General features: G+C 41.0%; 1 protein-coding gene across 3 annotated transcripts; it reads left to right on the top strand.

Annotated features, from left to right (window-relative positions):
* Positions 1-1,324: 1,324 nt before the first annotated feature.
* LOC125905714 (amyloid-beta A4 precursor protein-binding family A member 1-like) lies at positions 1,325-26,636 on the top strand. 3 transcript variants are annotated; one of them, XM_049603879.1, is made up of 14 exons: positions 1,325-1,431; positions 1,630-2,080; positions 6,867-8,862; positions 10,696-11,070; positions 11,494-11,533; positions 11,765-11,910; positions 18,002-18,034; positions 18,354-18,440; positions 18,557-18,757; positions 21,607-21,786; positions 22,703-22,915; positions 23,867-23,986; positions 24,283-24,423; positions 26,111-26,636. In XM_049603879.1, exons 3-14 carry the CDS (start codon positions 6,943-6,945, stop codon positions 26,180-26,182), a joined length of 3,528 nt encoding a protein of 1,175 aa, XP_049459836.1. In that variant the 5' UTR covers positions 1,325-1,431; positions 1,630-2,080; positions 6,867-6,942; the 3' UTR covers positions 26,183-26,636. The 3 variants fall into 3 exon arrangements, with proteins under 3 accessions (XP_049459836.1, XP_049459835.1, XP_049459838.1); XM_049603878.1 differs by having other exon boundaries at positions 1,326-2,080; XM_049603881.1 differs by lacking the exons at positions 1,325-1,431; positions 1,630-2,080 and adding an exon at positions 2,481-2,600.
* The last annotated feature ends 236 nt before the right edge of the window (positions 26,637-26,872 follow it).

The following is a 26,872-nucleotide window of genomic DNA, read 5'->3' as shown; positions in this document are numbered from 1 at the left end:
GAACAACAGTGACAGAATCATGACATCCACAAGCCTTTGTCGCAGCCGACATTTCGACATGTCATGCTAGGAAAAGTACAGGTGTTAATAAGAGTCACTAATAAGATCATTATTCAAGTGTTCCACTAAGCTAAAATGGACTGTGTGAGAAAAGGCCTATGTCATCATTATGACCATTTATAAGAATTATTTTGCATAAGTTATAAAGGATAAATTATCATCTGTCATAGCTAGACTTATCTGAAGAAGGTCCGGCTGCTGAACCCATCATAATACTGCACTAAGGGAGAAACCTTTAAACCAATTACAATTGTCTGGGGCAGTGCTAAGCCCAAGAAACAGCAATGGTGCCTTTGCAAAATAGTGTCAGGAGGGAACAGTCATTAAAATGGATGAATACCTGCAAAAGAAAACCCCACATAAAACATTAAGAGATGTTTCAGTGTGTAGACTGCAAGCTTGGAAGTTGTTCTTTCATGCACAGCACTAAAACAAAGTGTGGAGATAGGTCTTACGCAGATAGGCAACTGTTGATTTGCTGGTTTACCGTCTATTAATGAAAACACATTAGTTGGCATAGTTCTGGTGCATGTCTACAAACTGTACGATGATTTTTCCACCATTTTAGTTCATTTGTAGTAACTCTTGATCTTATCTTACTCCTATTGTTACTCTGTTGGACACTGGTTTTTGCTTTTGCTTCTTGTCTTATATATTTGAATATTTTGCCAGATATTTAATACTGTATTGTTTTTAAAACTGGGCCTGACCTGGGGAACCAAGTGGTTGTCTGGTTGTTACTGGTTGTAAACGTTAAATTGTGGTTACTGTAATTTGAAGCATTCTCTGGCACAAGAATTTCCCTCAAGATAAATAAAGTTCTACTGAATTAAACTAAACTGAATTGAATTTTATTGTCCTGAATTTTTTTTAATTTTATTTTAAAAAAGCAAAGCAATCTCTCTTGATTAACCAGTATTGTGTTAATCATGTAGTATATGTTGAAAAATAAAAAAACAATAAAGTAAATAAAGTGTAAAATAGATCTGCGGGCCACAATTGGCCCCTGGGCCAGACTCTGGACATGACTGGTTTAAATGATAGTAGTATGAAGTATTTGGACATTAGAGCAAAAAATTAAAGAAAATAAAAATAAAAATAAATAATAATATAATAACCTGTCTCTTTAAATGAGTCCTGAGGCTGATTCATGATATACTTTTCTAATTATTGATAAACTCAAGAAACTCAATGTTCTTTCAAAATTCAACGATTAATTATTGAAACTATGTCACTTCCGGCCGCCATCTTTGATTAGCCGGAAATGCACCTGCTGTTCCTTGTCACTTTATTTTTAATTTCACAGCGGTTGGAATATTATTTCAGCTGGAGAGTCTTTGAGGAAGCTGGAAATGTTCTCACAACGGAGGTGTGGTGTCATTACACGACCTGTGCTTTTTTTCCCGTTAACATAATTTGGAAAGAAAGATTCAATCTAATTTTAGCTAACATTAGCTTAGCTGGCTAATTTTCGTTTACCGTCTGTGTTAAGCTAGCTAACTGAGAGCTAGCTGTGAGAATTTGTTCTTAACTAACAGATGTGAGGACCATTTTTTTCTCCTTGTCCAGCTCCTTCAGGTGTTTCAGTAACTCAGGAGCATCTTGATAACACCAGGAAGATCCTCAGTCAGATAACAGCGACACCACCGACAGACCGTGGGAACATAACAGCTCAGGGTGTGAGTGTTGCAGCAGGCGGGCAGAGGCGCAGCGGCACTTTGCAGGCTGCTGCTGATGGAGAAGGTGGGATGAGGCTCCACTCATGGCCGTTGTAAAGAACTGTTTGTGTCTGCAGCGCCAGCATCAGCAGTGTTTGTAAAGGCGCTTTGTGCATCGCTAATCCGCTCTGATGTCACGGTGGAGAAGGAGGGGCTGAACGAGCTCTCCGCTTTAATCCGAGCAAGTTGTCTGGAGGGACAAGCCGAGCCAAGCCAAGCCGAGCCAAGCGAGCAGGCACGGGAACAGGGAGCGATGTGTACTGCAGCAGCCGAACCCGGGCCTCTCCTCCTCTGACATGCAGGTAAATGAGTGAATGTCCAGTGACGGGAAGCCGGGTTTAATGTGTGGGCTGGAGGGAACGTGTTAGGTCGTTTCTCCTGATGGCGGATCCGACACCTGCGAGATGTAATCTGGACCATCAGGAGGAAAACAGGGAGGCATTTAGACAGGTGACAGTTTGCTGCACTTTATATCCCCACATAGATGTCAGGCGCCTGAGGCATTGAGCTACAAGGAGAGACGGTGTATGTGCCTCCCAGCATGTACAGTACGTGTTTCATATCTAGTACAACGCCATGATCATGCATTAATTGTATTTGAAAGAGGAGGGGTGCTGGACTGATCAACTGATAATGAGTACAGATCCCTAAAGGAAAGGCTTTTGCTCCTTTTAACATAATAAAAAAAATCGGTCAAGGCCATGGGAGGGGATTTAAGAAGCCAGCAAGCCTTCAAAATAAAAGCACTTGCCAATTTGGCACTTGTTCTTGGATTAATCTTCTCCCCCTGGAGCAATGGCGTAGTCTACATGTAAACACAATGTAAGTAATGCGACTATTGATACATCCCACCATGGATTCTATGCCTGCTGAGTGACTGTGGATGTCACTGTGTGTGAGTGTGTGTGAGTGTGAGGGAGAGATGGAGGATGAATCATGCTGTCAGGAATAGAAAAGATGAGAATCTTCCAAAGTGAGGACAGTTGCAGCTAATGATGATTTTCATTATCGGCCAATCTGCCACTGCCAGGCATTTTCTAGATCAATCCTTTGGTGCATTAATTGTCAGGCAATGGAGAAACTGCCATCACAACTTCCTAGAGCCCATGGTGATGTCTTCAGATTGCTTTTTTTTTGACCCAAAGATCAATTTAAAAGAAGCAAAAGTAGCAAATCTTCACATTTGAGAAGCAAGAACTCGGTATTGTTTTCCATTTTTGCTTGAAATACATAAATCTAGTATTGAATTCTGTACATTTCTGCTAATTGACTGATCTATTGACCAGTTGTTTCAGCACCTGTTCAGATTTTAGGTCACTAAATTATAAGGTTTGTACAGTACTGAGGCCTGCATTCAGAGCAAAATTTATATTCTAGACTGAATCTATTTATACAGTCTAATATAATCTCTGATATGAGGCTTGATACTACCTGCGTAAAGCATTTGGTTGCTAATTTTGTGACCTTTCAGTGTTACCTTTTCCTGATCACTGCACCACCCACTTGAATAACAGTCTGTTAACCTCATCATTTTTAAAATAGCAAATTATGACTCAAAATAATAACACAGTCATGTCCAGGATCATTTTTATACTCTGCTTTCACCAGATGATTTTTCATTTTTGCTCCTCCTGGATCCTTGTCATGTTGTTTTAAACACGTTGTTGTTTACTGGTCTTGTTTACTGGAGCTGCAGGTGCAAATTAGCTTAAAGCTTATCCAGGTGGCGTTGCTTTTAATTTGGCACGGTCCTCGACAAACAAGCAATCGAAACTACTAAACAGAGTCATATGTATTAGTTTTCAGAGCTTATTTAATTATTGAGGAGGGTGAAAAATGAACAGTAAATGCTTGTATCTGTAGAACTGATGACTGTTTTTTAAAATTTACATTTCTTTTGTGTGCCTTTTTAAAGCAGCAATAGTCTAGTCAACCCCAAATTAGAGCTCCGGGAAATTGCGTTGGTAATTTTTCCCCACTTTACTGATATTGTTTTGACTAAATGTTTAATCTGTTAATGAATAAAATAACAGACAGGTACACTGATAATGAAAATAATATTAAATTGCATCTGTTACATTGTCGTTAAACCCTAGTTTTAGGTATATAGCTGAGAAAGTCAAAGGCTAGTGAATAAATTGAATCAGTTCTTCCAAGTACGTATAGCACACACGTGTTGTTGCCAGTGTGTGCCTGTCGGTCAGTATAAGATCAGGAGTTAATGGGCTAGTAAATCCCCCACCCCGCAGCTTTCACTGCAGCCTGACAGATGGAAGTGCAGTACTGGGCTTGCAGCTCTACAGGCCTGTACGTTTCACTGCCGCGCTGCCAAGGCCATCTGTGACCCGGGCAACCCTTCCTCCCTTGACCCCCACCCTCCGAGTTGCCCAACCATCGCCGTCCTGTCCTAAACTCCAGGCAGACAGGGACATTAGCCACCCTGGGGGCCTGCCCTCGCTCCTGCTGCGTCCCTTCGTGTTCCCTCAGTAGCAGTTGTGGTCCGCGCTCAGATTACAGGATCAACATTAACCTTTTGGCCTCCGTGTCTTCGCTCTGTCCACATGTTCGATCCTTTTAGAAGTCCAGAATTTATATATATCTGCTTATTTAAGATGACAACCACATCACTAAGCATTCTGCTACCTCTAAATCAAATTTGAAACGTGTTGATTCAAGAGGAGCTGCAGCAATTGACAGAAAGCTTATCATTAGTTTACTGAGATTACAAGTAATCCACTCACATGTATACAGTCAGATAGGTTGTAAACAAACTACTAAAGATGAAAACAGGAATGAAAACTCAAAAAGATAAAGCACGTTCAATTTTATTAGCAGTTCTTTTAAGATTTCCTCACAAAAAAAACCCCCAACAACAATGGTTTTGTTTCCAGTCAAGTATACAGTAAGTACAGAGTTGAGTTGAGGGATCTTAATGAGAAAAATCGAGATGTCTCGGGCATACTGTCCCACATTTATGCCTTCTGCTGATCATTAAGTCAGATAAATAACTTATGAAAGCGGCCTCAGTGAAACATATGGAGTAGCAATAATGAGAAAGGCTTTTAAGCTTTCATGCAGACGTGCATAAACAAGCTTTTGCTTTCTCCAAATCAGACCCTACAGTTGTCTCTATCGGTGACCTTTTCTGGAACCACTTTATTATTCCCGAAGCATCTAGTTTGATTACGTTCTGGTGTCCTTTCTCAGCGTGTTGACCTCGGACACGGTGACGCCTGTGATAACTGATGGGTACCCTGATAGCCTCGTCATATTAAATGAATATCAAAACTGGGCTTCTCACTCACAGAGGGCATTTATTATTCAGATCGCTGCCCTATCCATCGCTCTCTGTCAGGTCTTATTTGATACCACAGAGATGTCCCTCCTTGTCCTTCTGCCCTGCCGCCTTCTCCTCCTCCTCGTCCTTTTCTCTCTTACCGTCCCGTGCCATCTGCCAGCTGTCGGTGGACGGATGAATGTGGTGCAGATTAGAGTGCACTGCACACCCAGATGAATCCCTTAGGATTTAGGTTTCCACTATTAGCAATATAAAGACTGGGAGTTCCCGGACTGATATCCAATATCCCTGTATTATTTTCTTTTTAATGTGTATCTATAATCTCAGGTTGGAGAAATGTTGCTTAAAAAGCCTTAAATGTTTTTTAAATACTAGGCCTTAGAAGGCATTAAACAGTCTAAAATTTCTTCATTCTTTTAATTCATTTTTGTGAAAATGATTCTAGCTCTCATTGAAGGCCACATTTCTGATGCTGTAAATCTTCAAACCTGCCACTTAGGTTGTGCAAAATGCCTGTCACAATATCCCAGATCCAATGTCATGTCTTTGTATTGCTTGTTTTGTCCAACCAACAGTCCGAAACCTAAATACATGCAATCATCAATAATAAAAAGCAAAGAATCACAGCAGATCCTCACATTAAATGGCAAATGGCATTTGAATTTTAGTTTTCTCACATTCTTTAGACTAAATGTTTGATCAAAATCAACTGATTAATCAATTAAAATAATTGTTAGCTGAGTCCTAGGTGTCTTAAAGGAATACTTCACCCCCCAAATGACCATTTGTATATCAATTACTCACCCCATGTTACGTGAAATTCTTAAAGAAAACTTTGTTTTTCTTGCATGCTTCCACCCACCCACAGGTCGCAGAAGAATCCAAAAACGGAGAAAACTTTTGATGAATTGAGGTCATAGGGGATTTGTGTTAAATAACATCAAAACGTCACTTTCCAAACTCTCACACACAACTCGTCCAGTACAATCCAAGTTTCATTTATCTACTCGTATGCTCAGTCCTTCCCAAACGGACAGCCCTTTTCAACAAATAAAACTTATCTATGCTCTCTTCTAAGCCAAACTCCATAAATAGAAACAGTAATTTTACCTTGCTGAGCATGGGAGCTGCTGCTGCCTCGATCAGTTTGTTGTATTATTGTGTGACTGGTGTTTTAAAGGTTTAGTTCAGATTCACCAAAGTCACACAATAACACAAACAAACGAAGTGATCGAGGCAGTAGTAGACCAGCTGCTCCTGTGTTAAGTCAGCTAAAACGATTGTTTTTGTCAATGGAGTCTGGCTTTGAAGAAAGCACAGATATGTTTAACTTTTGGTTCAGTTCAGCTTCAAAAAAGGGCTGTCTGTTTGGGAAGTACTAAGCATGAGACTAGGATTATACTGCGTGTGTTGTGTGGAAGAATTCATACTGGGATTTCGCAGTTTTTGGATTCTTCATTGACTGTGGAGGCATGCAAAACAGTTTTCTTCATGAATTCAGTGTAACACAGGGTGAGTAACTGATATATAGATTGTCTTTAGTGGTGAGATATTCTCTTGACACAATGCAAATGTCCAAGAATGTTGCCAAAATTAAATTCAGTCAAAAATTAACCATATTAAACAAAATATCTGCTCAAAGCAAGACTGAGAAGCAAGTATTCAGTGCCAATAATGTTCAATATCCAGCCTTAATTAGGTTTCTGTTTTACACGTGAACTTAAACCTTTCCTTGGACCTCTTGTGCATGTCATTAATCCCTGTTAATATCCTGTCTCCGTCTCTCCCAGGCCGTGCTATGAGCAGGGTTTTCTTGGAGACAAGAGGAGCATGTTCTGAAAACTGGAGTCGGATCACACCCCAGCCATGAGCCACAAGTATCAGGGAGAGTCGTCCGTGGAGGCAGGTGAGGAGCACAGGTTGCCTCCGAGGAACAGGCAGCCCAACGGGACGTCACCCGGGGAACCTCCTGTACGTCGGTCCTGGAGGCCATGTCAGATGCTCAGCCAGGATGGAGAACTGAATCACCATCACCATCATCATCATCACCATCATCATCAGCCACATCACCAACACCACCCACCCACAGGTCGCGGACCTCATCGGCATCGCAGGCGGCCTCCATCAGGGCAGGGACAGGGCCAAAGCCAGGGTCAAAGCCAGGCTCAGAGTCCAGGTCAGGTCCCGGCAGTAACTCCTCCCAGGCCAGACAGGGACGAGAGTCGAGATGCTGAGCCTCGTCCTGTCCAGCAACCCCGTCCTGCTGTCACCCGTTACCGCCGTCATGGCGACCCTAACCCCAGGCTCAGAGGTCACAGACACAGGCAGCCAGTCAAAGAGATGCAGGACCTTTCACCTGGTGCAGATGAGAGAGAGGGTCCAGCAGAGGTGAAGGCGCAACAGCGCTCCTCAGAAGATCCTGTAACCGACCAGTTACAGGACAGAGGATCTCCTCACCAGACTCCTGTTGCAGTCGTCACCCCCACCCACCTCTCACCTGGTCCTGCAACCTGTAACATACAACTTCCTGCCAGTCACACTCCTCCTGTTGAGGAAGAAGAGGACCTCCAGGAGCATAAAGCAGAGTGTGAAGACGAGCTGGAGGAGGTAAAGGAGAAGGACGAAGAACCAGAACAGGTGGAGGATGATGATGGAGACCACCACTTGACCACAGGTCACTCCAGCTGCAGCCATAATGACACGAAAACAGTCAGTGACGAGGCAGAGGAACGTGCAGAGAGGGTGGAGGAGGATCAAGAGGAAGTGATGGATGACGTTGCGGAGGACATCGCAGCTCAGGGAAGTGAAATCACTGATCTCTGCTCTGACACTGAGAGCGCCGCCTCGCTCAGTATGGATGGGCCTCTCCACAGCCCGCCGCCACTCCACTCCCCGACTCCTCCTTCGTCCCCTGATGTTCCACCTTTCCCCCAGCTGGACCACTTCAGCGAGGACGCCAGTATGAGCCCTCTGCCCGACAATGACCTGCTTCCTGAAGATGAAGATGATTGCTCTGAATCATGCTCGCTGTCTCACCCTTCCTGCTCTGACTCTTATCCTAAAACCTATGCAGACTTTTATACGGAGTCCCACCAAAAATCGTACCCAGAGCCTGTCTACGATTCGTACTCAGAGCCAAAATCCCATCCTAACTCTTTCCCTGAGCCCCTTAAGACCTCCTACCCCGAGGTACACAGAGAGCCTCGCAGGCAATCTGGTCGGAGGACTGAGTCTAATGAGGCCCAGCAGGAGTCCCGCCAAGAGCCCCGCCAAGAGCCCTTTACCAGCCATAGACAGGAGAATGTACAAAAGGGAGCTCCATCCTCCCCCACCAAGGGCTCCCATTATGCCCCAAGGCAGGGCAGAAACCACAGCTCGCATCACGCCCCGCTGGACCGCTCTGTTGGCTGCAGGTTGCACCACTATGACGGGCAATCTGATGGCGAGGGGGACAGCACCAATCAAAGTCCCATTCCCAAGAGTCGTAGGCAGGCACCCAGAAAAGCAGAAACCCAGGCCAAGAGCCCCTCGTCTGGGCAGAGCAGCTCAGGAGAAGCCCAGGAGGAGCGAAGTGCGATGGGTCTTCAAGGGGAGGATGGTACGAGGGGCTCAGGAGACGCCATCAGCATGGCAATTAAAGACATTAAGGAGGCAATCGAGGAGGTGAAGATTAAGACAATACGCTCCCCTTACACACCTGATCAGCCTGTGGAGCCGATTTGGGTGATGAGGCAGGAAGTCAGCCCCACAGAGGAGGCGTACCCACTGCAGACTACAGCCGGCCATGTAAGTATGATTTCACTCATCCTTAAAGCTCCCAAAAGACTCGCAGCACTGTGTCATCTGCTCCTGTTAGAATTTCTTAAGAGCCTTTTTGGGGCTAAGTGACTAATGGAGACAACAATTTAAGAAATTGGTCTAGTGTTGAGTGTGACGGCTGCAGACGGCAGCCGGGAAACAGGCTGAGATGTAACTACTCACCAAATGACCTCTTGAAATCCTCTTGAAGTGCTTGTTTTTGCCACTGACAGGCTCAGATTGTTATTCTAAGTGTTCAGCAACATTATGGAAAGGATCCCTACAGAGGTGGACCTGTTTGCTTAAGAGTAAGATCCTTTTTGTTTAACCAGAAACAGCCCTGAAATCGCCATCACCAATTTCACCAGACTCCATTTAAATAAGCATGTATAGGTCAGCATATTTTCACATGAAACTGGCTGAATTAAGGGTTTATTTAAGCCAACCAGACCTAGTGATTATTTAAACAGTCTTAAGAAAAACCAAGGTAGCTTTTGTGAGTTTAATTTTGTTTCTGTCAAGTTTGAATGAAGTGGGTTTTACAATTATTAAATCACTGTTTATTTAAATGGAGCCTGGTGCGTTTGGCGATAGCGATTTTGGGGTTGTTTATGGTCAATCAAAAAGGATCTTAGTCTTTAAGAAAAAGGTCTCTCCCTGTGGGTCCTTTCCGTAATGTTGTCAGACACTTACATTAACAATTGGAACCTGTCAGTGGCAAAAACAAGCACTTTAAGTGGACATAAATTAACAGCACTACAGTATGAAGCCTGTATTGCAGCTGCCGGTTGCAGCTGTCTCACTCAATACTAGACAGATTTTAAAAAGTGCAAGTCCATTACTTGATTAGACACGACATATGTATATATATATATTTTTTTTTTTACCAGTTCTTGATGTTTCTGTTGTCCTATTTTGCAGAGTTCAGTTAACAGGGTTTTCTCATGTTGGTGGCAGCTCAGAAAATGATTAATCAAACAGAAACTGAACTGGGTTGAATCCCCAAGAGTGCTGCTAGCTATTTTGCAGATCAGCCCTTGTGCTAATTAAAGGCAGTGAAACTACAGAGTATTTGTACTGTTAATGATTTTTTTTTTTGTTTTTAAATCAGATCTTTTTAATATTCAAAACAAGCTCCCAGATATATCTTTTCAGGAGCACTGCTAATTGTTGGGAGTCTGTATGAAGCAAGACATAAAAGAATAGCGAAACATTTTGGGGACTATGTTTTTTTGCTTTATTTCTGAGACTGAAATGAGAAGATCAATATCAGTAATGTCCCTGCGTTATGTATGTACAGAACATGTTTAGCATAGCTTAGTATAAAGACCAGAGGCAGGAGGAGACTTTGCTACATCCAAAGTGAAACAGTATGCATACAAACTGTAAGCTCTGAAGCTGTCTTTATCTTTTTATATCTTGTTTGATTAACACAGGAACATAAACAGAATAATAAAAGTTACAATTGTAGGGTTGTATCATTACCAAGATTTACTTCTTCTCCTAGTGCCATTTCTATTTCTCTCCCAAAATGGAGTACTGTACCTTTAAGGCTGTGCTGATGAGTGACATTGCCCAAGGAGTTTGGTCTGCAGTGTTGCAATAATTAAATTGGATTTCATTGCTTTCGGGAAGTTTACGACAAGATTTACATCCCTGGCTCTCATTTCATTTCGTATTACTTGGAGTGATGCCCAAATCCTGAATCATGTATCGTCATAAAAAGGTGCCAGCTGAGTTCCTGTAGATGCTTCGCAGTTTAAAAAGAATGATTTAAAAAAAAAATACTTTTTCTATTTTCTCTCTGTGTCCCTCTCTCAGTCTTCTCCTCACTCCCCTGCTCAGTCTGTGTCTGAGTCTCCGTCCAGATACGCTTCAGTCCCGGTTCGGGAGCCGGTCAGTCCACTGAGAGCCGAGTCAGCCAGAGCACTTCATCCTCAACAGTATCACCAACAGCAGCCCCAACACAACCATCACCACCACCAGGGCCACCATTCACAGCAGAGGGACACCGCCAGGCCGCCACAGACATACGCACAGCAGCAACCGTATGGACACGTGCCGTCGAATCAGCACCACCAACGTCAACATCAGCAGCAGATTCAACATCAACAACAGCAGCAGCAGGTGCCAGCTCAGCGGCCACGACCTCCAGCTCAGCCACAGTCGCCTCCGCAGCCACCGTCTGTCCAGGAGGTGAGAGTTTGCAAATAAACATCAAGAAGTTACAGAAAAAAGATTCTCCTTATACCTCCAGAGCTTGCCTGAGACTCGTCATATAAGTAATCCAGTGGCAGTAGTCTGCACGTCCACGGGTGCACTGCAAACAGGAACCTTCAAAAGCTAATTCCAGGAATTTTAATGCTGCCAATTTGTCAAAATGTAAACAATTACAGGCTTTAAAAAAAAAAAAAAATCCGGGCTCAAGTTGCAGACCATTGCGTAGCTCTGTGATGATAAATCCTGCAAAAACATTCATCATTTACAAGGTGTTTATCTGCCAGCAGCTAAATGGCTGACAGCAGTAAAAGTCTTGCAGAATTTAAATGAGTTAGAAGAGACCTGCAGTATATGAGTAGAAATAATAAGGGCGTCTTTTTCCTTTTTGTTCCTTCTCAGCTTCGCAGATCTCTTCCTTCATTCCCTACATTTGTGGATGGTGAGTGGACTCACGTATGAAAATATTAATTATTTTTATCTGTTGACATAAAGATGAATATTTGAGCATATTACATGAAACCATCTGTTAAGTTTTGTTTATTTTATGGTCAAAAATGTACCAATATTGTAGATATTGGGTGTGGTTTTGCCAGATCACTGTCACATGTTTGTTTGCTGGTATGTATACATGTTTATAAATGAGCCTAACGAGTGCATCTGGTCCACGCAGTCCCGGGACCATGCGACCCTGAGGACCTTATTGACGGCATCATCTTTGCAGCGACCTACCTGGGCTGCACCCACCTGTTATCAGAGAGGACGCCCACGAAGAGCGCCCGCATGCAGCAGGCACAGGAGGCCATGAGCAGAGTGCGGGTGAGAGCACACTACAGTTTATTTGATTTCATCATGCAGTTATATCATAGTGGAGGAAGAACAGGATAAAAATGACTCACTATAGACACTCAGTAGTTTAATCTAACGAGAGCAGAAAATTAAGATTTTGGACACTCATCAGTCATCGTCCTTTTGCATCATTTGCATTGTGAGATTGTTAGCAGAAAGTAGAATACATCCCTTGCACATCACCTCTTCTGCACTGTAGTAGGAATATTCGAGGGCACTCTATACAGTAGTGTTAAAAATTCATAGTCAGAATTTAGACACTCAGGTAAAATGGCAGGGGGTAAACAGTGCACTATGTAGTCAATGAGAGTGATTTCGGAAACAGCCTCTTATTTCAGAAGAATAGGCATTTTCAAGAGCTCAAAGTGAAACTGTGGTATTTTTCAAACTGGACCCTATTTTCCCACGTTTTTGTGTGACCAAGGGACAGGACAATTTCTGAAATTGGTTCAATAATGAGCAAGAGTGCTGCAATGCCACCACTTTGGACATGTTTCCACTGTTAACTTGTGTCCATAAAAAGTGCTTGTGTTTGCCACTTACAGGCTCAGATTGTTATTTTAGGTGTTTGACAACATTATGGAAAGGATCTCTATAGAGACAGACCTTTTTGTTAAAGAGTAACATCCTTTTTGTTTAACAAGAAACGTCCCCAAAATCACTATAGCCAAACCCACCTGACTCCATTTGAATAAAGAGTCATTTTGGCGTGTATAGAGCAAGCATTAAGGGTTTATTTCAACCAAACCACAGTTAGTAATTGTTGGAACAGTAGAAAATGAACCAGGACATTTGATGTGAGATTTATTTTGTTTCTATACACTTTAAATAGAGTGGGTTTCATGATAATTAAATTACTGTTTATTCAAATTGAGTCTTGTGGATTTAGTTTAGGCGCTGTTTCTGTTTTAACAAACAGGATCTTACTCTTTAACAAACGGGTCTATCTCTGAAGGGATTTTTTCCATAATATTTTCAGAAACTTAAAATATTCTGAATGTGTCAGTGGCAAAAACAAGTACTTTAAGTGGATGTAAATTGATGGTGTGCAATTGTCCATTGAAGTTATGTTGCAGCCTGTTTCACAGCTGCTGGCATTGTGCTCAATATTGGACCAGTTATAAAAGTTGTTTATTCCCATTATTCACTTCGACACAAAAACATGGGAAAATAGGATCTAGGTTGAAAAAGACCAAAGTTAACCTTTAACTTGTTAGAAAATACTCCATTATTAGTTTTTAATTTTACTGGTACAATCTCTGCCTATTTCAGGCTGAATTTTGGGAAACCAAATCTAGAGTATGCCTATTTTACTGGACCTTAAAAACATGGACTCTAAGGTTCAGCGTTTCACTAAGTATAACCATCATGTAGCCTCAGTATAGAGATGAAACAAGCTGACACAGCAGATATACATAAGCCTCGTTTCTGAGCAGTCCGGTTCAGTTCAGTTTGGTACACATTAGAACGATTATTTTTCTGTTTCCATCTTGAAAAGTTGTGGATGGTACCAACAGAACTTGGTCACCATTTTTGGTCCCTCCTCTGTTGGGGTACCTAGCACACAGATCTGGTACCAAAAGTTGGAGCTGTGAATACCGCAGTTCATTGATTGGTCAGTAGAGGACGGTCACTCTGCTCAGGGCTGAGTTGTGGCTGGTTTTGAAGGTTATGTAACCACTGTTCATACTGTGGAGAGTTTTCCATACATTAGTAAACTAACACTATAAAATGAAAGGATGTTTTGCTGCACCCTGCTGTTAAAAGGCTTCTGCTGACAGCTACTGGCAACTTTAAGGTGGAATGTTTTCTTGCATGTTACTCAGTGCATGAAGTGACGATGTGATGCAATTAACACACCTTAAATGTCAATATGACAACTATGACCACTCCATTTGTCTCTATGAGATGGGCTTTAGTGATGATTTGAGCCTTAAGCGTTTAAAAAATGTGAATACATTTACACTGGATTATGTGAACTGTGAAATCTATTTGCCCAGTTGGAGAAAAACATGACATTCAGGTGTCGTTCCGGTGAGCTCCGGTAGCTCTACACCCTGCTCTTGCCTGAGGCTCATTGCACAAACCCACTGTTTTTAAATATCCCATGGAGAGAGACTCTCACTGCAACCTGTCCTGTTTTGTTCTAAAAATGTCGGCATGCCAACCCTTTTCTGTGGACGATAAATGAGGTGCAGAAGTTCCTCTGTATCACTGGTGAAGAGGAAACGCAGCGAGAGCTGGATGGGGCAGTGAGTAAAAAAAAACCCTGCCTACATTTAAGAGTGCTGTCTGGGGTGGAAATGCTAAACGGATCCAGGGTCTAGGTACATGTCCATTAGGGTTACTTTTGTTTCTTAAGGTACTATACCAAAACATTTTGGTGGGGATGTGGCTTTTGTGATACTGTCAGACAATGTGGTGTAAGATAATTTTCACAACCAACATTTTTTAATTAATAATAGTGCTCTACAACAGATATCAGGGAGCTCAAAGATTAAATCTGCATCTCCTTGGTTTGGAGCTACATTTACAACACACTTGGACGAATCATCAGTGATGTAACTGAGGTTCACTTCATATTTGGGTCTTTTAAAGTCAGAAACCCTCAGCAGGCAGCACAGCCAGCGGGCGAAAAGTCTCCGGGTTTGTGCACAATGAATCATCCACACATCACCGCTCCTGATCTGCAGTCATACAGGATTTTCTCCTCAGCTCCACTCGAACGTTATATAAACTCTTGATCAAGGCTGCGAGACCCTGGAGACTGTAGACCCCGCTTTCTGCTCCAGTCGCAGTGCATGATGTCAGACACATCACGCAAAGGAAAAACATTTCTAACATCCATCACAGGGATTAAACTAAGTATATCAGTACATATAAATGGGACTTGTATGAGATATTATTTCACATTTGTTGTATTTTGCTGTTGACATGAGAAGAATCTTTGCGTTCCCTGGGTGAGTGCAGTTTGACTCAGCTGAGGGCCGGTGGTGTCAGGGAGTGAGTGTAAAAGATGGCTTACAGTGACAGTGTGGCATTCAAACACAGAACAGTGTGAGTGGGAGAAATGGGCAGTAGCACGTTGCCATTTCGAAGAGACGAGCGGCGAAAGTCAGAGGCAGGAAGAGGACACGAGTTGAGCCCAACTCTGCTTTCTGGATGGGTGACTGACAGATCCAGGACATCGCCTCCGTTAAGGTCTGAGAAACCTACAGGAAGGGAGAAATTTAAAGACGGCATAATGATGAGTGGGATACATAATAAGTCATTTTACTTTTTTCGAGTGGAAAGGACAGAGAGGAGGATTACTGTCTAACGGGCTGGGTGAGCTGGCATCTCACTTACAGGGATCTGACTCAAAGAAGGGGGTGATGCAGAGAAGCGATCTGATACCACTACTCCTTTTTTTCCACATTTAAAATCTGTAAGCCTGTGTCCAACTGAGGAAAGGATTATGGGTTTAAAATAAACTCATACATGCACCCTTACATATATAAAATACAGAGATGAAGAAATTGCCAGTACATTTAATATATATTGAAAAAATGGGTGTTAATGTTTAGATGTAAAAAATAAACTTAATAAGAGTTAATAGGTAGCTAATGGTCCAGACTGGAGCTGATAATTCTTAGCTCACAAACTCCGTTCAATTGTTAAACACAAATAACATAAAAGTCTGTGTGTAAAAATCTCTTTTCTGAACGAGGACACTCAGTTCAGCAGCTTAAGCTGACAGGAAGTTCCAGGACTGTATATAAAGAAGGACTCTGTTTGTTATATAAGATGTTGCCATATATGAAATGAAATAAAATACTTGAGGTGACATGGCTGCCCTTAACAGAGTGATATAATGTAGCGTCCACCACAGTTCAGCAGTTCATCCTGAGTTCATGATGATCAGCGAGCAGTGTGGTTGAGGTGACAAAAACTGTTGAGGTCGCTCTGTGCTCAGAGAGTGTCTGGGAGCGAGTCTGAAATAGGCATAAGACGATATGAATCATATAATAGATTAATAACCATAGAAATATTCTTAAAATTAACATTTAAAATGACACTAAAACACTTGACCTTACATTTTGTTAAGACATAAATTTATTGCATCATAGATACAATAAGACACATCTTTTTTAGTGAAAAGCCAGGCTCAAATTCAACATCAAATTCAATTTTTATTCACAAAAACAGATAAAAAAAAAATACAAGTACACTTTATGAGAAATAATGGAAATGTGAAATGGGACACCCTGATATGCTGGGATGTAAAGCTTGAGAATAGTGGCCCAGATATGACACAAATTGTGTTTTAAAATAAGTTTACTTACACGTGTCTAGATTTTAAAAAAAAAAGAAGGTGCATGTAAGATACAGGTGGCGCAATGGTACAGTGGTTAGCAGTGTCACCTCACAGCAAAAGGGTTCCTGGTTCGAACCTGGGGTGGGGTAGCTTGGGTTTTCTCCAGGTACTCCGGCTTCCTCCCACAGTTTAAAGACATGCAGGTTAATTGGTGACTCTAAATTGGCTGTAGGATTGAATGTGTGTCTCTACGTGTCAGCCCTGTGATAGTCTGGCAACCTGTCCCGGTGTACCCTGCCTCTTGCCCAATGTCAGCCCAGAACAACTTTCCTGACCACAACCCATGAATACTAGTTAGTAAGGTTGAGCAGAATACTTGGATGAAGCAAGTATCTGGTACAGATAATGCACTTTTTACGAGCAGGAGTATCATCTGAATAAAATGTGTCAATATCTGTACTTGGGATGAAAGATAATCTAACTTGTCTTACTCTTGTGTTATTACGAAATCTAAGGCTTAAATTTGAGGCTGATTTGTAAATAGTTTTATAATAGATATAGCAATGTCTTATCAACCCACATCAATCCCAGGCTTAGAATAGCAACCTCAGATGAGGCCCCACCTACAGTTTTAGTTTTTTGTGCAGTTTTAACCCCAGCCATTTAGAGTACAGATACAAATACTGACACAGATACTGGTGTGCTTGCTCATCCATTGTAGTTGGCATTATGTGTCAGCTTTAATAGAAGTCTGAATATCACCATTTATACATTTATACAGTTTTTACATTGCATACATGGTCGAGGGCAGCAGCTGTTGATTTTCTCCGTTATTGATTGACCTATCTGCACATTATTTTCTTGATTAAGCTGTAATTGTTTGGTCTATAAAATCTCAGAAATTAGCAAAAATGCCTCATGTCACATTTTCATTTTCAACATACTACGTTTAATACATTATTAATGCCTTAGTAACTCCTTTGCTTATCCTACTGCAACAAGTCAAAATGGCTGTTAACATATTAACATTAACAGTGATTGATTACATCTGACTAAATTTGTGACAGTGTTATATCCGGTGGCTGTTGGCCAAAATGTTCACACAGTTCAGTCATTAAAAGTGCAGCTTTCGCAACTTGAAAATTACATCTTTAAAAATGCAATTTTAATATAACAAGTCTAAATAGTTTGAGCCTAAATAAAGCTTCCACAAAGTGTGCAACATATAAGCGCCATCTCTGTTGAAATAAGATGTAGTCTGATCCAGGTAAAAGCTACAGTCCTTTTTGATTTCACAGATTAAATCCACTCTAATCACATCCCTGCTGATGAAGGTGAGCAGACAGATTTGGATTATAAACCTTAAAACAACACAGACGCAGTTTAGAGAGGAAATGGTGGCACAAGCCAACATTTGTAAACACAAACCCTGAGCTGTCAGGAGGCGTCTGGCACACACACATGCGACCGCTTGTCTGTCTTCAGGGTTGTTTGTGTCACACTGATGAAGAGGAAACTTTTGATCATGTTGGCTGTAGGGGCCTCTGGCAGCCTGCTGTTGTCAGATGTGATAGACAGCAACATCACCATCTCTCAACATGCACACACACAACGTACACCTTTAAGGTCCTTTTGTCCCTTAATTTGTCATTCGGAATGGAGGCGGTGAATGAGGCGATTGGGTTGTTGTCGATCCACTCTAAGCTATTTTCTTATGCTGTTGTCTTGATGTGTTGTTTCTATTCTGCTTTCTGATCACTGCAGGCTGCACAGAAGCAGGCGAAAAACAGGAAGAAGGTACGCTTGTTCAGTTTGTTCTCTTCGTCTCTCTGTAATTGTATGTTTCATGTACAAGATGTCTTAAATGTACAGAAATTTAAGGGTCAAACGCTAACGATAGACGAGGGGAACATCCGTGTAGGTGTGATTGACATTGATTGTATTCTTTTGCGTGTAGATTGCGTGAGACATCTGTGTTTTTCTTTCATTAGTCTTATCCGTAGCTGTTAGATTTGATGGCTCTTGACAGTTGTGACGCCCGCTCTGATCTTCTTCGCTGTCGTTCGTCAACCTGTTGCTTCTTCTTTTCACTTGTTGTTTCTTTACGGTTGTACAGAGCCCCGACAGCGAGGCTCCGTCCACTGCTGAGGTCGATCTGTTCATGTCCACGCAGAGGATCAAAGTCCTCAATGCAGACACTCAGGTATAAAAATAATAACATGCAATTCTGACCCTACTTCATCAACATATACCTTAAATCTCTTAGTAGCATACAAAGAGAGACGATGATTAATTAAGATGTCTTTTTTGGATCGTCAGGAGTCTCTAATGGACCTGCCGCTGAGGACGATCTCCTACATAGCTGACATCGGTAACATGGTGGTGCTGATGGCCCGGGGGAAGATGGTGCGCTCCCGCAGCGCACAGGAAAACCTGGACCACACAGCTGAGCAAACCACCATGAACCACGACGACAGACGGCTGTACAGGATGATCTGCCACGTCTTCGAGTCTGAGGATGTGAGTTATTAATTATTAATCTGTTGTTGTAGTTGTATTATTTGAATCTACTAGCATATAAATCATACTGTTTGGAAGATTGGGTGTATTGCTTGCCACTGTCTGGGCAGGAACTGAAACCAGGAAATCTACATTTGTGAGCTGAGGTGGGATGAGCTAACAGAAATCCCCATGGTTGACTGTGGCATTACTAAAACAGCACTCAGACATATCTTCTAAATACACTAGAGATTTGTGAAAAGTTATTCTGGACCTGAAACTCTTCTCATCTCACTCCCAGCAAGACAAACACTGGAAGCAGGTAAACTTTCTAGCCTTCATCAAAAGCAAAAATACACCTTTCCACAGCTCATTGTTTACATGTTGTTAGCTCATGAGCTTGTGAGCTAGTTGCATGTACATCTACGAATCACCTGGATATTGTTTAGAGTGAAACTGTGAACTTAGTGATTAGGACAGGACTTCTAGGAGTAGTTAAAGGGAAACACCACGTAAATTAAGACTTCTAGTGTATTATTAACATGGCCTGGGGAAGTTAGAAATATATGTGAACATGAGCTACTCTCTTGAAGAGGAGGAGGAGTAAATCTCAAACTTGTGATGTCCTACGATATAAAGTCTGGAGCTGCTCCTTAATCAGTGAATGGGAGACTGATTTTTTGGACCCACAGAATGTTTGTTTTCTTTTTTATACCCAAATGAGCTTTATCCTATTGTAGTGTTCTCAGCTCTGAAACACAAAATGTCCCCATATACTCAGAACATTCCCCTGGGTGCTCTCAGTGTCAGCTATAACATCTTTCCCACTTCATTTTCTTTGGAGCAGTAGTAGACTCTATACCCTATGACATCCCAAATTTAAATTTCAGCACTCTAGTTTTTGGATTTGGAAAAAGACGTATGTTGTTAACAAAAAGAGTCTTAAAGAGCGTCTGAACTTAAACGTGATAAAACGCATGTCAGTGTCTGCAAAACATTTTAGAAATGGAGAGAAAATGTTGCTAATAGTTTAACCTTCTGTTAACCGGAGCCAAAGCCTCACAGCTCTGGCTTCAAGTTCATGTTTAAATAGCTAACGTTAGCTAGAACATCTAATCAGTGTGTCCCCCACCTCACTCTTCATCACTACAGACAGGAGAGTGGGCCCTGGAGACAGACCCTCAGTCAGTGGCTGTAGCAACTCAAACTAAGCCAGCACAGGGGGACTGGTCAGCTCAGACTCTGTTGCTGCTGTTTCACAGGTTAGACCCACAGTCACCAGCCCGCTGTGACTGCTGAATTTGTGTTAACATGGCCCCTGTCCAGCTGCCCACCCCTTGTTAAAGCAGTCCACAGTGGCGGGAAGTGAGGCAGAGGGACTCTGGGGTAGCTAGCTAGTTAATTCTTGTCTCATTTGTTGTCTGATAAACACAGTATATGAAGTGCATGAACATGCCCATACTTGTGTGGTGGGACAGGCAGAAAACTGACTACCCCCCCTTTAAGTCACAATATCAGATTTTCAATGTCAACTTGATGAGAACAACGCAGTCCCAGAACCCACTGGCAGTCAGTCTTAGAACAATTCAGCCTCTGGGTGCATTGGGGTTCTGGTGTAGCCTAGACTTCATCTTCCATGTGCTGGTCTTTATTCACGGTCAGATTAATAACTTGAGATGAGAGATAACGATTCTCTATAAACAGGTATCTACTTATGAATACAGACAATTTAATTTAAAAAAAATCCTGCGCAGACGATAGATGATGGGTTCCTGGATTGCATTTTGGTCCAGGCTTTTTGGTCTCCACATGTATGATTTACTTACATGCTACCAAATCCTGCTCAAATGTGATTGCTCAATACTATTTGGACTACAAAAGGAAATCAGAACACTTATGATACCAAAACTTTGTCCTATTGCTTACACATTTCACATTCATATGCAGATACCTGTTGACAGAGATGAAGTATAACGTGTAAATATGACAGCTGTGGTGCTGTTAGAAGCCATGTTTGATAAGTGAAGTTAGAAATTCCCACTCATTTACACCCGAATATCTGCTACTCTGAAATACATTAGCAGTAGGAGAGGCACTCCTGACACCCTAAATTATTATGCATAAAAATACTCAGTCTGTTCAATCTGTTCTGAGAGAGAAGGTCAGAGAATTTGGCCTTTGGAGGAGCTGCAGTTTAACGGATATCCTGGTGTATTATAACCTTGGTCTTATTTTTGTAGGTTTGTCCAACATTCCCATTATTAATAATAATAACATAGCACTTACTAAGTTAGTTGCTTAAATCTAGGAATACATGCTCATTGCTAAAAAAACCCCAAACATTCTTCTGTTTTATTTATTTAGAGGTTAACACTCAGAAACTCAGCTATTCCACTTCATTATGTGTTGGTGTGCTCTGCCAACATAAGTAAACAACTCGCCAATTAGTGCATGGAAGTACAGCGTGTGACATCCCATGTTTTTTTTAGTTTTCACAGCCCAACTTCGCCCACTTAAAAATCAGTAAGGAGAGCACAGATGGAGAACTTAGATGAAATATCCAAATCTGTTCTAACGTTTGCAGAATTCTTTTCATGTAGGACCAAGTCCACACAGCAAGAAGCTGTTTGAGAAAGTGCGTCGTCAGGGTCTTTAAGACTCGATTTTAGAGATGAAGTTAGAATAATGTCTAGGTTAGGGTGAGGTAAGATGAGGACAATTAAGGAATGCATCATGTCAAGAATGGTCCTCCTGAGCATGGGGTGTAAACAAGCCTTTTAAACAGGAGATCTATGCTCAGTTTGTCTGTATAGGGTCAATTAAAGTTACCGTCATTCACAAGCTCTCGTCCTGATCTTCCTCTCTTTCAGGCCCAGCTGATAGCTCAGTCTATCGGTCAGTCTTTCAGCGTTGCCTACCAGGAGTTCCTCAGGGCCAACGGCATCGACCCCGAAGATCTGAGCCAGAGGGAGTACAGCGACTTGCTCAACACTCAGGACATGTACAATGACGACCTCATCCACTTCTCAAAGTCAGAGAACTGCAGAGATGTGAGTGAACCAGCAGGTGGCAGCACAGTCACAGGAGTTTTTAATTTACTCTGTGTGCCTAAATTGAGTCTCTTCTCAAAACTAAACCGCTGCTGTAATTAATACAAAATACCACTCCACATATTGACACCCTTTTATATGTTGTGTGATATCTAAACCTTCTGTACATGTAAAAACAACACATCCCCTCAGTTCAGGTCAAGTCATGTTAATTAATATTTGGATGCTAATGAGCCAGTGCCATTATTTTTCTGCTCAACCGACTCTGCTAGTTTGCCTTCCAGTGGTTCAAATGAGCAGCTGGTTTTGGCGTCACAGCTGTGTGACAGTTTTAAAAAATCAGATGTCATTAGCCCCATTATGAAGGTGAATTAGAGATGCTCAACCTGGTCTGACCTGAGACCCCCCCCATCACACTGCTTCAAACGCCTCCCGTCTGCTCACATTTTTCAGAATTGTGCAGTCGTCTGCGAAAAGCTCAGAGTGGGCTCAGCGTCACTGTTTCAGGTTGTTTGGATGACTAATTCAGTAAGAGGGATTTTAAAGAAATACTTCACCCCCTGTATGACCATTTGTCATCAGTTACTTACCCTGTGTAGTGCTGCATGTATGAAGAAAATTCTGTTTTTCTCGCATATCTCCGGTGGTAGCAGAATCCAAACTTCATGATAAATTGAAGTGAAGGTGCCACCTTTAACAACAGCAAAAATATATCCCAGTTATTGATATAAAAATGATCATTTTGGTGGTGATATATTCCTGAATTTGAACTGTGACTGTTATGTTTCCATAGTTTATTCATCAAGACAAAAGTCTTTTCAAAATGGTTACAGTACAAACAATTACTTTGCGATGAGTTCACTGTAATCTGTCTTTGAAAAGTTGTACGAATAAATCTGTACGCGGTTCTCTGCAGGTTTACATTGAGAAGCAGAAAGGAGAGATCCTGGGTGTGGTGATCGTGGAGTCGGGCTGGGGGTCCATCCTCCCCACCGTCATCATTGCCAGCATGATGCACGCTGGTCCGGCTGAGAAGTCTGGTCGACTAAACATCGGAGACCAGATCATGACCATAAACGGAACGAGTTTGGTGGGTTTACCGCTCAGCACCTGTCAGAGCATCATCAAGGTAACAGGTCACTGGCGTTACAGTTACTTAATTCTGTTGTTTGTTCGTTTTTATCTCTGACAGGTATGAGCCTGGAGGGGATCATGGGTTGGGTCATGAGTGTATCTGTCTGTCTACAGCTAATCTTGCAAACTGCTGGACCGATCAGCCTAATATTTTGTGTGCACATTTATGACTGTAAGGTCAAGGACCTCTCGTAGCTCACGGTGATCCACAACAGTTCAAAAAACTAAACTGTTTTATTGTCTGCTAGCTCCTCACTCCTCCTAGCCAGCTGAAAGTGGCTGCAAGATTTGTGGAAATTGTCTCGGCTAAAAACAACGAATTTTATGTAGTCTGATGAAGGCCACATTTTGGCTTTCATTGTGTCTCAAAAACTGACATCCATAGAAAAGTTTGGTCTCCTTTTAGCCTGGAGCATCTGCAGATTATTTCCATGCCCGATATGTTATGATCGACTAAAGTTAAGCACAGTATGAGATAAATAAATCCCCATTTTTTGTTGTCTTTGCCGCTGTTTTGACTGTAAGGGAACCTGGAGGGACCGTTTCAGTGGCCCCAGCTCTACTGGCTCCCCCAAGTCCCCCAAGTGTAGACCTTCAGAGTTTGTTGATGTGGCCATGTTTGGCCAGGCTGTGTTCTTAAATGCTTTATTTTTTGTCTGTTTTTTGTGTTTATTGTTGTTTGTCCTACAAAGTTCATGGTACCATTACAAATGACTGCATTCTACATACTACATTCATCCTCCTATTTACCTTGTAGGCTATCCATAGGCCTATTTCACATACCGTGCCTGTTAGCAGGACAAATATTTTGTGGTATTGGACGGCCCTTTAGTCTCGTTGTAACGCGGGTACATGGTAGCCCTAACTATCTCCTCATCTTCCACTGCATGTTTTTACCTTTGTGATGTCTGTCTCCTGTAGCTAATGAGACTCTGTCTCTCCTCAGGGTCTCAAGTCTCAGTCCAGGATCAAGATGAACATCGTCAGGTGTCCTCCTGTCACCATGGTGCTCATCCGCAGGCCGGACCTCAGATACCAGCTGGGCTTCAGTGTCCAGAATGGCATAGTGAGTGTGGCGGCTGATCACCTCCTTTATAGCACACACACACACACACACACACACACACGCAGAGGATGTGGTTGATTTGTGGTCCTGCTGTGGAGTAATGTGCTCTAAAACCAGTGCGAGTTTCTTAGCAACAGACATAAAGTAGTGATTGTTACACATTTACAGTATTTTCATGATTAGTCTCAGTGACTGTCACTGGGAGTTTAAATATTATCCTCTGCTATAGCTGTCTTTGCTGGACACGGCCAGTTTGAGTCCACTTCTCCTGAGTTCATAATGTTCTCTGTGTGCAGATCTGCAGCCTGATGAGGGGAGGCATCGCTGAGAGAGGAGGCGTCCGTGTCGGTCACCGCATCATTGAGATCAACAGCCAAAGCGTCGTGGCAACGCCTCACGAGAAGATCGTTCAGATTCTGTCTAATGCCATGGGAGAGGTAGGAGCTCCGAGTGTCTCTTTAAAATCAAGATAAAGACTTTCTGAAACATACAAAAACATTTGTTCCTACACAAAGTCTGCCAGTAAGTTCTACTTTTTTTTTTTTTTTTTTTTTTTAAACATACTGTACTATGGGTCATTTTGACTTCTTTTTTTTTTTTTTTAAATTACTATTCTATGGCTATACTATGGTCCTTTTAAACATATGTTATAACATGACTTTTATAACTTTTGTAACATACAATACTATGATCATTATGTTTTTTATAACATAACTATTAATAACAAACTATAGTGTGACTTTTTATTTTTCGGTTTTTATAACATGCTATACGTTGATTTTTTTGCAGCATTTTTTTTAAAATCATACTATGGTATGATTTATTATTATTTTTTTAAATATTTATTTATTTATATATATATATTTTTCACTATTTATTATATTCTATACTATGGCCATTTTTTAAGCATTCAATACATTGAACTTTTTGGGGGGCATTATTTTATAACATACTATAGTATAACTTTAAAAAACAACTGTATACTGTACTATGGCCATTTTATAACATACTAATATATATATATATATATATATATATATATATTTTATAACTTTCTTGGGGCATTTTTTATTGTATGACTTGTATGACAGCTATGACTATAGCTGTTTTGGGCATTTTTATAGCATACTATACTATACTAATATTTTGACATATTGACAGTTTGTAACACTTTTTAAAACATTTGTCAAATGACCATGATCACATTTGTAACACTATATTGTACTATTTTTTAATTTTTCACTATGCTATGGGTGTTTTTGACTTTTTTTTAATAATATATAACACATTTTTAAAAAATACTATTACTTTATTTGGAATTGAATTAAAGTAAAGGTGGGTGGGTTTAATGACATACTATAAATTTTAGATCACATTGTTCTAACATACTATACTATGAATTTTTTGAAACATTTTTTGAAGCACGCTATACACAGATCTTTTTTTTCCCCACATTTTTAGAAAATACTATGACTTCTATTTGAAATAAAATTGAAGTAAAGGGGGCTGGGTTTAACAAACATACTGTACCATGTAACATACTACACTATGACTTTTTTATGACATTTGTAACATACTATACTGTGAGTTTTTCTTTTTTGGTAACATTTTTAGGACATACTACGCCTTCTTTAATATTTTCAATAACATACAATACATAGAACTTTTTGGGCATTTTTTGATAACATACACTATGACTTTTTAATGACATTTTTATAACATCCTATACTATGACTCTTTTGACACCTTTTACAGCATACCTTACTATGTTTTTGTTTTTGTTTGTTTTTACATTTTTATAATTTTCTATAACTTTTGTAATTTGAATTGAAGTAAATGGGGGCTGGATTTAACAACATACTACACAGACTTTTTAAAACATTTTTTATGACATACTGTACCATAACTTTTGGCACTTTGTATCATACTGCACTGTGACTTTTTTCTGATATTTTCTATAACATACTATACTATGACTTATTTTGGACATTTGACACAATATAAATAGAAAAAAGAAACAGTCCTGCATGTTCAGATGCAGACACTTTAATTAGCTTTTTTTTTTTCCAAGCAACGTCTTTTTGTTGTGTTGCTCGTTAAATCTTTGGTTTCTTTCTGCTCCAGATCCACATGAAGACGATGCCTGCAGCAATGTACCGTCTGCTGACAGCACAGGAGCAACCTGTCTACATCTGAACTCACACTTCTTCACATTACTCTCCATCTTTACTACCGTCCATCCATCTTTTCGTTGTTTTAAATACCTTTCTCCTCTCTGTATCCTGTTTGATATCACTTGACTTGCCTTAATCTGTACAGTACACTGTCATGGAAACATGTACATCTACAGTATGACAGCAGAAGACAGATTACCACACTAGGCTGAGTGTTAACGTGATGTGTTATGTTTGACCAAAGAAAAATTGTGGATTTTTTTGTGAATATTTAGGTGGCAAACAGAGTAAATATTACCTTTGGTTTAATAGCTGTAATATCTGAATGTACTCTAATCATGTTGGACCTATAAATTGTCAGGGTGACCCAAATGATAAAGAACTTTTAAACTGAACTGGTCAAGTTGAAGGGGATATGCATGTACAATTCTGCTGAATAAACTCTGAAGAAAAAGCAGTGGTCAGTAAAGTCATGTTTGTTTTATTCCCAAGGATGTGACCTGAATGTAGTTGGCTGTTAATTCTGATAAATGAGTGAGGTTCCAGTTCAAGAGCAAAAAGAAATGACTCTAGCAAGGTAGGCCAGAAAGCTTTGAAACTCAGTCATTATCCTGCTTAAAAAATGTTCAGAATGCAAAATATTACTATTCATTTTACTGTCTGTGCAGAGGTGGGACTGTAGGCAGGATTTTGAACTCCTGAGCTCACCATG

The sequence above is a fragment of the Epinephelus fuscoguttatus genome, linkage group LG18, assembly GCF_011397635.1.
Source record: "Epinephelus fuscoguttatus linkage group LG18, E.fuscoguttatus.final_Chr_v1".
In the NCBI taxonomy this organism is placed as follows: Eukaryota; Metazoa; Chordata; class Actinopteri; order Perciformes; family Serranidae; genus Epinephelus; species Epinephelus fuscoguttatus.
The sequence above is the reverse complement of the archived record's forward strand: the minus strand, read 5'-3'. Positions and strand labels throughout refer to the sequence as shown.